This window comes from Centrocercus urophasianus, unplaced genomic scaffold, assembly GCF_019232065.1.
Source record: "Centrocercus urophasianus isolate 14NV4802_14NV808 unplaced genomic scaffold, USGS_Curo_1.0 seq_19, whole genome shotgun sequence".
Lineage (NCBI taxonomy): Eukaryota > Metazoa > Chordata > Aves > Galliformes > Phasianidae > Centrocercus > Centrocercus urophasianus.
Genome location: NW_024884744.1, coordinates 22,206,114 through 22,222,155, shown reverse-complemented (window position 1 = coordinate 22,222,155; position 16,042 = coordinate 22,206,114). Strand labels below are relative to the sequence as shown.

The window sequence follows — 16,042 nt, the reverse complement described above, 5'->3', positions numbered from 1 at the left end:
TCTCTCCAGCTTTTTATCTGTTTCGAATCTATTCTGTTTCCTCAGCTTATCACAACTCCCTTTGGAGGTAACCCTATTTTCCTAGCACTTTCCCTTCTCTAATTTACCTTCTCTATTTTGGAGCCTAATAAATTCTGATTCTGATAAATATCATAAATTCTGTGATGTATCCTCTGATATGATTTGTAATTTGAGTTCCTGTGAGTGTGAAGACTCAGTTCTCTGGGATGAAGCATCCTGATGGGGGTGACATGCAACCGAGGCCAAGGGAGCTCGTGTTCTAATTTATGGCTGCTGCTTATTTGTGCTTTGTTCTTGATGGGTTGTTTTGTTTTCTTTCTTTCTGTGCTGTTGTTTGTTTGTTTGTTTTTAAATATTTTTCACTGCTCATTATTTCATCTATTTTTGGATTTTGAAATGTGCTGAGCATTCTGGTGATGACTGTAATCACAAGCTGGTGAAAGAGGCCTCCAGCATTAGGGTTCAAAGGCTACTGATAATATAACTTCTCAATCTGCATACTACTGGACTGGCTGGAGTCAGCTAAATATTTTAGTCCAACTTATGTTGAATTTCCACAAGAGCTATGCCTAAAGCTGACAGACTGCAAATGCTATTTTTACCTGAGGAAATATTGTGATTTCATTGTCTACTTTAAACTTAAGCAATATGCAGGCTTCTTTCTGATGGTTAAAGAGCAGAAGATCAACGCTCCCGCAGGATGGGACAAAGACGTTTCCTAAAGTTGACGGTGTGGCTTTCATCTTTTTGCTCTCAGTAAATGATTTGTATGTGTTCTGATACCTTAAGCATGTGATGCTTAATCCTTCTCATAAATGAAATCAAAGATTTCTTTCACCTTTGGTTCAGGCTTTGGTATGGGTGGCATCCAGTTAGAACAGCTTCGCACCTGGATGTGTATGTGTAAGCACGTTTGTTTAATTTGGACAGTAACAACGGCTCTGGTTTATGGTAGAAACTGCCTCCTCACATATGAAGATGGATTTTTAGATCTACTTGCAAGGGATGGTTTCCATTTGACTTTTTTGAATTAAGAAACATTAAGAAAAGAAAACTGTGGATTTAATACACACTGATACCTTTGGAAGTTATACTTGACAATTTGCTTATTGATGGTCCTGAAGTCTTTTTATTTATAGTTTTTTTTCTAAGTCTCCTTTCTATAAATCACTGATAAATAATTCTTTGCTCTTTATTCATAGAGCCCAGAGCCAGCTGACAACTACGTCAGTGAAGGAGAGTTTGAAGATGATCTGAGTTCTTCTGCTCAAAGTACAATAGAGCTGGAGATACGTGGATCCAGCCAAGACACCGATGAAGACTATTTTGAGACCCTGTCACATCAGAGTGGATCTTTGTCAGATGTAAAAACTGAGCTTTATGAGAGTGCATCAGAGACAGAATCTGTTGCCAGTGATGTAACAGGAGAGACTTGCTTGGATTCAAACTGCCTTTTTACAGAAAAAACAAATCTGTCCTGTAGTGTTCCTACAGCCCTGTGTGAACTTAAGTGCTCAAGACAAGCAGAATTCAGTCAGCAGGTGCAGTTAGACTTGTCTTCCAAAATAAAAGCAGCACCAAGCAAGAATGACTTTTGCACACACACTACAAAGTCAGAATGCAAAGCAGGTGTTAAAGATGTAGCATTAACCAGCAGTACTTCCAACACAGAGAACCAAGTGAGTGAAGAGAGCATTATATCACAGACTGATAGAAAGTTCATAGTAGGGTTGCAAAATAAGACAGAGTTTGACATCAGTAAAACACAGTCCTGTATCAATTCAGTATCTACCAAAGATACTGTTACAAGACAGAATGATTGTCCTGCAGTATTAAGCATTGCTTTTTTCAGAACTAACTCAGAAAGTTGTTTGATTTTACCTGAGGTACAGCAACTTTCCTTCCGGTCAGATGTAGCATCAAGCTGTAGTTTGCCTAATCTCCATTTTGAAGCAAATGGACCTTACCATAAAAGTTCCACTGAGACATCCAACTATAAATGTGAACTAGAGTCCATGTCTAGTGTAAATTGCAACAGGAGGAGCCCCGCTGACAATGAGGAAACTACAAGTGAAAGGATAAGACATGGCAGTACAGAGGCCATGTTGTCGTCACATTCGTTTTTTTACCAGCACCACTTCAAATCAAAACCTTCAACTTGTGAAGATACAAGTTCAGAGACTATAGGAAGTAAAACATGGCACAGTGTACCTGAAAATATCAGTACTCAAAGTGAGGCAGAATATTTGGTGAACTACATTCATCCAAAAGATAAATTTAGATGGTCTTGCTCCAGAGTACATCTTCAAGGACTTGATTTTGAATACACTTGGAAAAATTTAGAAAGGGTACCTGTCAGCTCTGAAAAGGCAGTCAGAGTAGAGGGCAAATTTGGCGTTGAAAGACTCCTTCTTGAAACTAGCATAGACTCAGATGAGCTTTCTCAACCATCAGGCGCCTTCCAGTGCCCTGATCTTTATTTGCACCCTGAACAAGAGGGCAGTGGCCTTAGTCCAGAAGAAGCAGATACTGGTGGATCCTCATCCACCCAGACCGATGAACGTGAATGTAATCAGAAACAGAAGGAGACTTCATCTACCCTGGGCTGTGAACCAGTGATTATAAATGCTCACGAACTTTCAAAAAATAATCAGTATAAAGTTGAAAGAGATCTGAAAGCAGACAGATTTCCTTCAGAAATTAATGTTGAATTTGGCACTGATGACACTGAGAACATAGCAACTTGTCATGTAGGTTTTCCTGCTGTTGTGGAAAATGGAGATTGTAATTGGGCTGTAAACTGTGCTGGTACTGGCAGAACACAGCAGAAATGTTCAAAGGAAAATGTTCTGGAATCAGGAATGTCACATATCGAGGTCGTGATAGGGGAAAGAAAGCCAGATGATCCTTCTAACCTTGACTTAGGTTGCAAAGTCCTGGAAACCACATTGCAACCAGGTGTCAGTAACACTGAGATAGAGCACACAGATACAGCACAGCAAAATACAAGTTGCCAGACTGGTGCCTTAAGGAGTCCCTCTGAACCAGCAGGAAATGAATATCCTACTCATCCAGGAGAATATGGAGACAGTGTCTTTGCTGTGGAAATGACTCCCAAATTAGCTAGTGTGAACCAGGGAAGGCACTTGATGAATCAGTCTGAGTTAAAGCCTGCCCTGATTATAATATCTGTAGAACAGAAGGGATTACAGTCCAAGACTCTGAGTGATGACCCTTGTACTGAAACGTTAACTGGAACATTGAGAAATGCAGTGAGAAAGGATTTGGTGGATCCTCATATTGTCAGCAAAGTTCATATTGAGCCAGAGAGAGTTCTGAGTGAGTACTGTAGCTGTGAGGAATCAGTTTTGGCCACCTCTACTGGTAATGCAGAACCACTCCATGATGGGGATGCAGCTGAAGGAAAAACAGACATTTCACAAGAGCAGAGCAAGAAAGCAGTTTCCTCCTTTGCACTCACCTCTGGTAATTCCACAATAACGAGTGGAAAGGTAGAATTCAGCAGTGTCCCTGCTCCATTGAGCAATGATGTGTTTATTGCAGAAAATCCTGCAGATAAATGTGAGGAAGTACTGCAAAAATCTGACAGCAGAAGTGGTGCTATGATCTTTGAGACAGAGCCACACAGAGCAAAGACTGATTTGGAATTAGAACAGTTCAGAAAGCCATGGGCTGAAACAAAGGATGACCAGGTGACTAAGGAAGAGGAATTGCAAGCACATCAAGGCAGAGAGGAAGATGATGGTTATGCAACTAGAGCCATAGTGCTGGAAACATGCAGTGCAAGCAACCTGAATGAGGGAGATGGTGCTTATGAGGACCTTCAGTGGCCCAGCAGCACCTCTGAACAAGTGGTAGGAGATGAAGGCTGCAGTCTTTCAAATGAACCAAGAGGTATTTGTGAAGAATCTCCTCCTAGGGAAGGAATGAAGGCCTCTCCTGCAGAAAACACAGTTAGCTCTAGAAAAGACAGTGCATGGAATCTAGACGTGTGTGACATCTTCAACTATTCTGTGAAAAGGGAGGCCCACAGTGCTTGTTGCATGGGCCTGGATAACATAAGCACCTGCAGCACTAACAGTGAGGAAATGGATGAGAATTCATTCCACATCCTGGAAAGTAACAGCAGCCTCTATAAAGCTGTGCAAAAGCCAACAAAGAATGGGAATAGTGGGAAAGCCTCCAGGTTTTTTGTTTTCTCAAAAATGACATCTTTCAGGAAAACTAAGCCTGTCACAGCTGAAAATCAGGGAAGCAGCAGCATCTTTGGCAGCGGGGCTAAGACAGAAGAACTGGATGGTGGGAAAGAAGATGAAGACACTGAAAGTCTACAGTCTTTCAAAAGTTGTTCGTCTGGTTCTGCTTTCCACAGGAAGGAAAGCTATGCCTCTGAGTACTCAGACGACGATGATTTGTTCTATGAGAGGCCTGCAGGATTATTCAGTAGAATGAGCCTGAGGAAGGCTTCTGGCTCTGGTCGAATACTGATGGAAGATACAGACACAAATTCAACTTCTCCCATATTGCCCGCTGTCAAATATGCAGATGGACTAATTCCAGGTTCATCTGAAAGCAATGACAGTGAACCTGTGGAATACACCAGGATTAGAAAGTCCTTTCCTGAAAATGAATGTAAAAGGAACAAAAATCCTGAAGGCAAGAAGTTCAGAACAAGGTTGGCCTTGGCACACAAATCCCTCTCAAGTTTATTTGAGTCCAAATCGCCAGACAAGGAAAACACTGAGCAAAGCTCGAAAATATCACTGAAAAATGAAAAGGAGAAAGCCAAACTTCGCCAGAGCACCTGGAAAGCTTTTCTAAAGAGCAAGGAGACAGATGGACTAAAAAGACCTATCTTGGCAAATTTGTCACCAACGCAGGAGAGCGTCAACACAACTAGAGGCCATCTGATGAGAACAGTGTCAGCAGAGCAACAGGATGGTTCTGATGGACATGCGCTTTTGAAAACAGAAACAGCAAACGGTTCTTCACTAGACACCAACTATTTTGACACCTCTGTGGAGCCTGTTGATGTCTCTTCACCTGCAGGTATGTGGAGAAAACGATTACAGTCCCATGACTTGGGCATCAGATACTCACAGAGCTCAGACTGTGATGAAATGCAAGAAGCTCTGGGGAACAGTTTTAATGCTTCTCTGGAGGAGTGCTGGACGAAATCTCCATTTAGCCCCTCTGATGTGCAGTTACCATTTAATCAATCAAGTCCATCGTGTCCCCAGCTTTCAAATTCAGAAGGTAAAGATATGCCTTGCAGGCCCATGAGTCCCAAACCACAGAGTCCAAGGTCTACTTCCCAACGCAAGAGCTTCCGTTATCCTGGAAGAATATGTGCCACGTCGATGATCTCTCTTGGGAACAGCTGTGCAGTTGACTGTGGATTGGAGGCTCCTGAGAGGCCAAAGACACTGAAACCCAGAGGTAGTCTCTTGCTTTCTGTACATTCGTTGGACAACGAATACCAGAGGGATGACAGTGGGATAAGCAGCCAATCCCAGATCAGCTTAAACACAGCTTCTTCCATTAGTGACGTGCTCAGAGATGAGGTGAGTTGTCTGCAAATGATGAGGTGGTGCTTTGGTTTGCAGAATCTTTTGTTTCAGTGTGGTTTATGAATACCAGTGAAACTTTAATGGCTAAGTGAATGCATTGGTTAGATTGGTGCATAAATATTTCTCTTTGTCTAAGGTAGGTGGCCCTACTTAGTCTGTCATAGACTACAGGGACTGATGTTTTATTTAAGGGAGGGTTTACCACAGAAATCTAAATGAATAGATTAATCACAGCACTGCTGATGCAGAGTACATTTCTGACATGCTACATAGAAGTGACCTGTGACCCCAGGCTATTGGTGGAAAGGAAAGGAGGAATCAAGCATTGTAACTGTTACATATACTAAATAAGGATCTCAAAGTGAAAAACAATACAGAAATCAATTCTTGCAGTTACTTACTAAGAAGAAAAGCCTTTGTTTCTTTAGACAGTGAGCAGCTGTTTTTCAAAGCATCACCAGACTTCTGAAGTCACCATAACTATCCTTGAGGAGCCACTAGGAATTGTGTTCTGCCTTTTCTACAACAAATGATAAAAACATGGACTCTCTCTGGCTCTCCTTGTGATACTGCATTATATTCTAATCCTGGTTACAAATTAGTTTCCCCTTGGTAGCTCAGATCTCAATGAAAAGAGTTTAGTAGGGATCTCTCAACTGGTTGAGCCCTTTAAAAGCAGAGACTTCCTATTTCTGGAGGCTTTTAATCCCAGAGACAATTTCCCAAATCATAAGTGGCCATGAGTTTAGGAATCTCTTTCAGTGGCTAAGCACAAACCACCAGAGTGACTGAGCTTGATGTGAGATCCCAGGACCTGGCTTTTCTAGTATTGCTGCTGATGACTTTTGACACTATGAGGTTGGCAGCAGTATTTTGTTGAGCAAATTTTCAAAAATGTCATTTGAGATTCTCAGTCAGTTGCATCTCCCCAACCAGGTACTTTTTCATGGGGGCTGGTTGTGTGCAGCTCACGTGTGCCGTGCACAGCTTTTACAGTTGATGCTGCTCCTTTTGTTCGTCACATCCCAGGTTGTATTAGAAATTTAAGATACCCTTCAAAATGATCATAGCCTATGCTTACCCCTGTTGGTATATTACCTTTAAAAAAAAAAAAAAGGAAGAACAAAGGGAATTGATTGATTGGAACAGACTGTGGGAGGTCACCCAATTCCATGTACTTCTTCTGACAGGACTGGTGGCAACGCAGGGCAGACAAACTGTGACTTGTTTAACCAAGTCTTGAAAACCTCTCATGCTTGAGATTTCACCATCTCTTTGGGAAACGTGTTCCTGAAGAAATTCTTTTCCTGATTCCCAACCAGGACTTTCCAAGCTACAGTTCCTGGTTACTTCTGGCATCATAAAAGAATTCAAATTCATCATCCGTGTAACTACAAATTTCTTTTAGACTGCTCTCGCATTGCCCTTAGTGCCATTTTTTCACCTTGAATAAACCCAGTTCCCTCAATTTCTCCTCACGTATTTCCAGTGAAAAGTTTTTGATTGTTTGTAGTGGTTTTTTGTTTTTGTTTGTGTGGGGTTTTTTTTGTTTTTTTTTTTTGTTTTTGTTTTTGTGGCTAATGCTGTCTGGAATCCAAAGAAGATGTGGGTGGCAGTAAGGGCAGTGAGGGCTGCAGTTCTGGAATTGCTGTGGGCAGAAGGGGAAGAGAATTTGCTTGAAAATCTTTTGTTTTCATGGGCATCAACTTACAAACTTAATACCACCTTCTGAACAAGACGCCTGTAGTGTTGCCAGCAGCCTAGGGAAATGCAAGGTACTCAGCCTACGGAAAGTACTCTTAAAACATTGCCAACAGATGAGGCCTGTCAGAAGATGAATAAATAATTGACCTGTAAGTCATAACCAAAAAGGACATCTAGAAAAGAGTAGAAAGATGAGGCGTGTATGAAGATTTCAAAAGGCAAGCTCAACTACGTGATCTTAAAGGTCCCTTCCATCCCAAACCATTCTATGATTCTAGGATGTGACCACTAGGAGCAAATAAATAATCAGTTAAATTGATTGCTAGATGAAATAATTAAAACTGCAAAAAATGTCAATGGTGCCTCAGTCATATAAAACCAGTTTAATTTTACTGATACATGTGCAGGCTGCAGAAAGCCATCTCAGACTGGATAAATGTAGCTGGCACCTTGAACTAAAGCAAATGTCCCAGCTTTCAGGACACATCTTCTCATCTGTTTGAATACATAGGGCTTTTTCCATTTTCGTGACACTGTGAATGTCATGTGAAAGATCCTGATGATCCTTCTTATGTATGTGGATAAGTGAAAAAGTCATAAAATTAAGTTCAGTGGTGAAATTAGAGAAATCCCTTTCTGTTCCACATCAGTAAAGGCATCATTGCTAGATGAAGGAGCAGGTGTGAACTTCCTTGAGGCTTTATCTGTGTTATAGTACTGTATCAGACTGCAATGGCTCAGCTCCCTCCTGAGATGTACCACGTAAGTAAGTAACCCTTCTCAGCATGATGGGGCACAGGACATCCCCTCTGTCATTACATACTAATGGTTGTTAGCATTGTTCAGGTTGGAACCAGGACAAAGATTTTGTGCTGGAAACTTTGGGACAAAAGAATTCTATGGAATTACCATTTGCCCAAGTAGCAGGGCCTTAATTGCATGTTTGCAACGTGGTTTCACTCAGGAGGCAAGGGCAAACTATTGTGTTACGTTTGATGTTTGGAGTCTGTGCAAGGTCTTCTTGCTTTTCTAGGCACAGAAAAACCAGCAGGATACACTTTCATTTCTGCAGAGCATCTAATAGATAAGAAGCCTGCCTGGACTCTGGCATCTCTTGCCAGTGGCAATAAAAAATTGATCTGGGATTGTTGGCTAATTGAAAAGGGAAGTGCCTGCAGTGGTTTAGGAGCCTCATTGTTTGGGTTCTTCAAATAAACTGTGAGAAACTGGAGATGTTGTCAGGATGCAGCATTTTCTTAGCAGAAAAGGAGACTCCATTCATTCCTTAATACTGTTATCTCCCACCAGTTCCAGTATAGAAGCTGCAGTTTTGTGCAAGCGTGCTATAAAAGCAAGTGGGAATGAAAGATGAAACTGTGCAATTCCTTTATCTCAGGCCAACATCAAGCAAATATAATGGATGGCAAATATGAAGAGCACCATCAGAAAGCACAGGGATTAATATATCAGACCTGCAGGCATCAAGGAAGCATTTTCACTTTGTATAACTGAAGCGGGAAAAGCACAGATGAACAGGGCTGGGCGTTACGATTTTTTCAGCGACGCTGTGTAAATACTATGCAGAGTGACCTAAATCCCAGTAATGTTACTGTAACATGCCATCTAGAATGAGGGTGAAAAGGGCATTGTGCTGTGCAGAGGGAGTGTGTATCAGCTGTCTCAAAGGGCAGCAGAGCTGCTGTTTCAGGGTGGGTACCCCTGAGCCCATAGAGGATGCTGAGGGTGGTTTCAGCTGTACTTCTGGGGCAGCATTTTCCTCTGAGTGCATCTGGGGCTACACAGCTGAGTGTTGCATCTTCTGTTCAATCTGATTTGAAGCGGAGGACAGAATTTCCTGTGAACAAACTGTGTGTTTTCACCTGCTGTTTGTAAAACAGGACTCTAGACAGCAATGTCCAACACCGCCTGAAAAGAGGCCAAATGAAAAAGGGGTTCCCCATCGCAAAAGGAGGTCCCCCCAGGTTCCAACATCCCCACGCCCTTTCTCCACCCTTGAGAACAAAGCCTGGAGGCTTTCCTTCCTTGCTCCAGATGAAAAAGCCAAGGAGAATCCGGAGAGGAGGAGGAAGAGACCTAAATCCCTCTATAAGTGCTTCAGCTTCGATGATATTTGGATGCAGAGGAACCAAAAAAGGAAGCTAGAGAAGGAGACACAGCCAGAGAGAGGGACTCAATTGCAACATTTCCCAGAGGACCAGTTAAAAGTAAGAACCCACACACTGTCCTCCTCCTCCCCTGGCACTGTCTTCCTCTCTCTGCTCTGGCTGTTTTCTATCATTAATCATGTTCATGTCCTTCTGCTTTGTCTGGTACCAGTTCTCACTGCTTCTCTTTGGGTATGGCAGCTATGGATGGAGAGTGATTATTTAAACACTAAACTCTCCCATCTTTAGAGGAGGTGGGTTTTGTAGTCACTGCAAGCGAGCAGCTCCTGCCCTGAGCCCTGTTGGACAACGGGATTGCCCCATGGGCTGCAAGACAGGGAGAGCAGGGACAAATCACAGTTGCCTTAAATCAGTGTAAATGAAACTTGAAATCTCCTTCAGTGCCCTGTGGTATTGCTGTATAACTTCAAAAAGAGATTTCAACATCAGATTTCCCTTGGAGGCCAACTCCACGCATCTTACTGGGTTAAGTTCCCACTACGAAGTGCCTGAGAGAGTACTGTCATTGGAGTTTTAGCACAGGGTAATCTCCTGTCCACTGGGGAACACTTCTAGGTCAGCATTATGATTTCTCATGACAAACTTCGTGGCTGTTATGACTCACGCTGATGACATCTGTTACTCTTGGATCCAGAGCTAAGGTCTGTTCCCTTTAGGGAGAGCCAGGATTCTGTACCCAAGAGCCAAATTTAGAATTTCTGAGGACAAAAAAAAAATAAAATGAGATCAGAGGGACACCTCATGCAGCTTCTGCTGATAATATTGAGAAAGCTTCTAAGAATGCCAGACATTGGCTGGTAGTCTTCTCAAGACAAGGGCCTGAGTCTGTGCTATTCTGTGCTTATAGGGTTCTTCAAAAGAAAATGTTGTCAGGTGAGTGCCGGTTCTGGAATGTTTGTCTGCTCTGTTCAGTGAGGGTGCTTTCATGCCTATGTGTTGAAGATAAAGAATAATGCTCCTGAGGCAAAAGCGTAAATTATGAGCTCTTAAAAACAGAAATTACGTTCCTTTTTCTGCCTTGCTCAGACTTCCAGGGGATTGCTCTGCGCTGACAGGAAAATGCATCGCTGGGCTAGTTAGGCTCACTAGTGAACAGAAGCCAGTAGAATAAGCTAAAAATATTCCTTACAATTGCTTAACAAGCATGGATAGTGATGGAAATACAGCCCATGCTGCAGGGCATGCTCACCAACGCAGAGACCATAAGAGCCTCTGAGAGGAGCAGGCAGTTACCTCAATAGCATCCCTGGAGCCATCAGATGGTGCAGCTTGCAAGCTGCCTGCTTTGCTGATTGACCACACATTTTGATACTGCCAGAAAACAGCCTCTTCCTTAAGCATTTCCACCCTCCTTTCCTGGTGCAAGCTTAGCTCTCGGTGGTGATGAGCTGTGTAATGGGCAGCACTGCCCTGCTCCCATTGAGCTCCCCTCACTTAACAACACGTGCCTGGGGGGCTGAGTGGCTTTTCTGGTTTATTCTCCTTTGGGTAGCAGAGGTGAGTAAAAACAGAGCAAGCTTCGGAGGAGAAGATGCCTAGCAGTGTGTGGTTAGATTGGTTTGGTTTTGTTTCTTACTATTTCTGTTGATTTTAGTGTTACTGATCCTTCTTATCTTTGTGAGCAGGCCAAATTTCATCAAAACAAGTGTGGAGATTTGAGGGCTCTTTCCAGTCTGCCCGTATGAATGCATTCCTTGGTCTGTACTTTTTATTCATCGTAGTCCTTGTGTAGTTTATTTTTCCTGTAGTGTTCTGTTTTGTGCAGTGCTCTATTCATGCCCTCAGATGTAGTGGGAGTGCTGTCACAAGCTGCAGTGTTTGGGTGCAGCTTTAGAAGGATGCCAAAAATCCTTCTAACAAGGAGAACGAAATAAACTACCACAAAAGAAGCTTTGTAAGGTTTTTCATTGTCTGCTGCGCTTTTGCAATTGAAACAAGGCAAATACAAGGAGCTTTGGAGATCTGAAAATGCAAGTCTGATGTTTCCTACCACATGGCTGCCTGGGGACGCGTGGCTTCAGCTATGATAAGTCATACTGTGCCAAGTCAAGCTCGGGTCAGCGTACAAGGTGATGTAATGCTGCAATATTGGGGAAACAACAGAACAGAGCAGGAAAGGGAGGAACAAAAGGCGAATTCTTAACCTGAATGGTGATTTCTGATAGTATATCATTGAGATCAGTGCAGACAAATGAGTACATTGGTTATACAAAGCCATTCTGAGGGCTGGCCTTTGGGATTCAGTGGGAGGGGAACAAGAGAGTAGCTTTTAGATAACAAATGCCAGTCGGAAACAATTCTGTTTGTTCTGCTGAGGCACAAGCAGGTTGCTGATCTGCCTCAGGTGGGAACAGCCTGTGGAAATCCCTCGAGCCAAACTCAAAGCTTGACCCAGCTGTCCCTTATAACAAAATACTACCACTAACAAGCTGGCGGCTTCTGATCTTTTACCTCAAGATACTAACATTTAGCTGGTTGTGGCAAACCTTTGAAGGTTCTCCAACGTGGAACAAGAGAAACTTCTTTTTTATAATGCAGTATAAATTCTCTGGCTGGAACACAGACAGTGCCCCCAAAACACTGATGAATGTAATGGTGACAGGCTCTGTTTTGAGATTTATTTTTGCAAGTTGCTTTAGTGGTATCTTCCAGCTGCCTGCCCGTCTGCTCCCATCCTTTTCCTTCCTGTTGTAATAAAATGGTGGAACCTGACTGAGCCTGATGCTTCTCTAGCACACAGCAATAGAAGCAGAGATGTGGTTGCTATATGCATTTGTTAAAGCACAGTTTCTGCACTGACAAATTAGAGAGATTCCTAAAAGGGGCATTGGGGACTGAAGCCATTGGGGTACAGTGCAGCAGAAGCTCTATTTTATATTTCAAAAGACAAATGCGAGGCAGTGAAAAAGAGCTCTTTAGCTTATTGCCCCCAATAGGGCACCTGAAAACCTAATTCTTTACTCCATCTGAAATAAGGAAGCAAAGTTTTGCTGTGCACTACTGTAGCTATGAACTCTGTGGGCACCTCAGATACACTTCAAATCCTCTTTTGGAGAGGGGTCTCATGAATGAGATGTCTTCCCATTGACAAGGTACCGGCACTCAACAGAGGTAAATGCCTCACCCAGACTGTGCAAAAGAGCACAGTCTTAATCCAAAGCAGAGAATGTAGAAGAGAGGATATTTACTCAGTTCTTGTCCCTCCTTTCCCCTCCCCTGTAGGGTGGGGAAAGCCCTGCCTGCTTTTATTAACATCCCTGCAAGCATTTCCCTTCCTGGCTTTGGCCTGTACAAACCTGCCTCCTCTGCTGCACAAATGAAAAAATGCCTGTACCCGAGACTTGCTCTGATGTCCTGGGGGGCAGTAAGAATAAACCCTGCCTTTGTTGCTGCAATAGCCCTGCTGCAGTACAGTATGCTTTCTATCACATTTAACATAAATAATCTAGGCTTTGATACACTATATGTGATAGCAAACATTGTTCTGCTTAAAACTAGGGGGCAGGATATACATGCACACACACACACACATATATGTACTGAGCTATAGCTCAGTATGTTGTCTGTTTTTGTTGATGTTGCTGTCCCTGCAATGGCAGGTGTTCCCACGGGGGGCTCTGGTGTGCTTTTCTAGATGAACAGGTACTGCTGAGGTTAATTTGAGCACAGTTCTTGCTTCTCCTCTGATGGTATCCTATTTGTTTCAGTACAGAAACTCCAGGAAGAATTAAACTGAGCAGAGAGCAGGTGGGTCACTGCAGCAGAAGGAAAGGGCTGTAGGCACACAGAGCTGATAGGTGACTGTGCCCATGGGAACAGTGCTTACTGACCTGCTGCCTTCCAGGTGGTCTCCCAGTCACCTGTGGTCATGGATATTTTCTGCATGTGCCAGGTGTGACGAGCACAGGATGGAGAAAATAGAGGAAAGAATATATTCATACAAGCAGATCTGCATCATGCACTAGGGACTTGCAAGTATCAGTGACTTTCATTACAATCTGCATCGCTTGTCCTGACCGGGCTGTGAGCACCCTGATCTACCTGCTGGTGTCCCTGTCCATTGCAGGGGGTTGGACCATTTGGCCTTTAAAGGTCCCTTCCATCTCAACCAGTTCTATGGGTCCGTGATTGTCAGATGTTCTTGTGATGTTGTAGGGTCTTGCTCATTTTTGGATAACTGATGAGAAAGTAGGTTAGTCTGGGTGGCTTAATGGCAGTGGTTTGTAGGATTTCTTTAAAACAAATATACAAAAAAAAAAAATCTCATTTTTTTTTATATTAAGGCTGACCTACTTCAGCAGTAGATATATTGAGCTGTCTGTATGTATGCTGTCTACCCATGTTGTTTCCCTCTCAAAGCAGCAGAACTTATAAAGTTATAAATTCAGTGAGATATGTCAGTGGTTTGGAGTTTTCAATGTTTTATGAAGTCCTCAAAGTTTTATAAAAACTAACCAACCAGGCAGAGGGGATCCTATTTATAATTGAAAGGAAGGATGTAGTGTCAGATGTGTCCTGTATGGCTAGGTACTGTTACTAACAGATCTTTGAAGGGAAAAGCTCTATTTACTCTTTAAATGCCAGAACAGAAATTATGCCACAAAGTTATAGGAAATATGACTTAACTAGTTGCTGTAGGTGAGAGGATGACTTCTTGTGCTGTGCTTCCTTCTCCCACACTGTGTACTTCAAAGGAAAGAGTGTAACTTCCCATGAGTACAGGTATGCATGGTGTTATGCTAACTGTAAATCCAGAACCCAGTTATCCTCTTCTGTTGTTATTACCTTGCAACTTTCTTTGCCTTCTCACTGTTTTCTGTCTTCTCTAGCCACCCATGTGTCTACTAACAGACTACTTACACGACCAGGAAAGGAGGTGCTCTGTGATCAATGCTGTGTTTTGTTCAGCAAGGTATATATGTGTACTATATGTTGGTTTTGTTCTCCCTCTCTTGTTGAAGGCTGGAAGAAGTCCATCCATCACATCCACCATTGCTCTTGACATCCTACCACTGAAACTGCACCCATTTTCCCAGAGTACTCCGACAGGCCTGGACTGCGTGGGCTGGAAACGACGCGTCACCTTCCCTGGTGTGTACACTAGTCTCACTTCAGTGTGAATTGTTAGAGGATTAAACTCTACTTCAGTGAGTATGGCAACTCGTAAATGCTCTAACTTATTTTTGTTGAACGTTCCATCCATGTCTCAGCACAAGTCTGCTTAAAGGCAACGGTTAGCGTTATAGTAAAGGAAAGGTCACTAATGGCAAGGATAGCGTGCTTGACACAGAAACATTTCTGTTGTCTCTAAGAACTCCATCTTACCTGGGATGATGTCATCTATATCACTCTCTTGAATTAGGTTTCTACAGATTCCCTGCTGTATATTTGCTGGAGAGTGCTTACGGTAGGTATGGTGAGGCTCTTCTCAAGTTGCTAATTAGGAACTAAAGTAACTGAACGAGCCTCTAGAGGTAGAATTTCCTGTACTTAAAGCAAATCATCTTAACAAGCATACTGTATTTTCACAAGAACTGTATGTGAGATTTGCTGCCTGCTTCATTTTCGGTCACATATAGTTTTTAATGTAAGCCACAGATTGTTAAACAATAAGATGCATTTTTGCTAGGTTTGTAAATTCTCCAGTGGGCGGTGCTGACCCAAACACTGCAGCAATCTTTGCATAGAACTTTGGGGTAGGATAAGAGAAACATTGCAGAAGAGTTGTTTGGTAGGTAGGAACCTAGGCAGGAGAAGCCGAGTTCAGTTCAGTTGGATGCCAACCTGCCATTTCTGCCTCAGAAAGTCTCTTTGTAACACTTATTAAACACTACTAGGCTTAAATTAAGGGACCATAACTCTGTGCTAATTACATCAGAACTGAATGGACTATTTTGCTTTCCAGTGTTTTGTAAGACTTGTGCACAGAATCACAAAGTTCCACCTGGAAATAAGTAAACAAACTGCTTGTTATTGTGGTGTCAGGAGCCCAGTCTCTGCTCTCTCAGCTCTGAGGGCTTTGATCATTTGCTGTCACATACATCTGGCATTGCCCCCACGCTTATGACCAGCTCCCTGGTTGAAGTCAGCTTCTGCTCTTGGAAATCCCAGGTGGAAACCTGCCACTGTCAAGATGTCAGTGCATGTCTGACTTAAGCTAGAATCCCTAAGTGCCACTGCCATAGAAGTGAGTCACAGCTGATAGAAATTTAATGATAACTCCCTCAGGTCCCAGTTGGGAACTAAAGCTGAGGCACCCAAATTCAAACACGGATGAGGAGGAATAAGGGGAAATGTAAATGTAGATAGATCCATTGCTAGTCTTCTAGTTGTTTACATGCCATCTAGAAATGAGACACAAAACCTGAATCACCTACAATTCATACAGTATTCTCAAGAAACAAGTGAGTTTCACATTGTGACTTCAATAATTGAGTGTAAATGCACCAAAACATGCTGTATGTGATTCTTGCACAGCTTTGTTGTGATAAATGTTGCTTTTCATAAGCTTGTAAATAATGTCAAACAAAGGTAAAGTGA

At 42.6% G+C, this 16,042-nt stretch overlaps 1 protein-coding gene across 1 annotated transcript in view; it reads left to right on the top strand.

Annotated features, from left to right (window-relative positions):
• Window positions 1–1,229: 1,229 nt before the first annotated feature.
• LOC122161486 overlaps window positions 1,230–16,042 on the top strand; it is a 109,529-nt gene continuing 94,716 nt past the window's right edge. Inside the window, exons 1-3 of the mRNA XM_042820959.1 lie at window positions 1,230–5,606; window positions 9,215–9,541; window positions 14,464–14,593. Of these exons, the coding sequence (XP_042676893.1) occupies window positions 2,037–5,606; window positions 9,215–9,541; window positions 14,464–14,593 (4,027 nt within the window). The 5' untranslated portion in view covers window positions 1,230–2,036. The remainder of the gene's footprint in view (window positions 5,607–9,214; window positions 9,542–14,463; window positions 14,594–16,042) is intronic.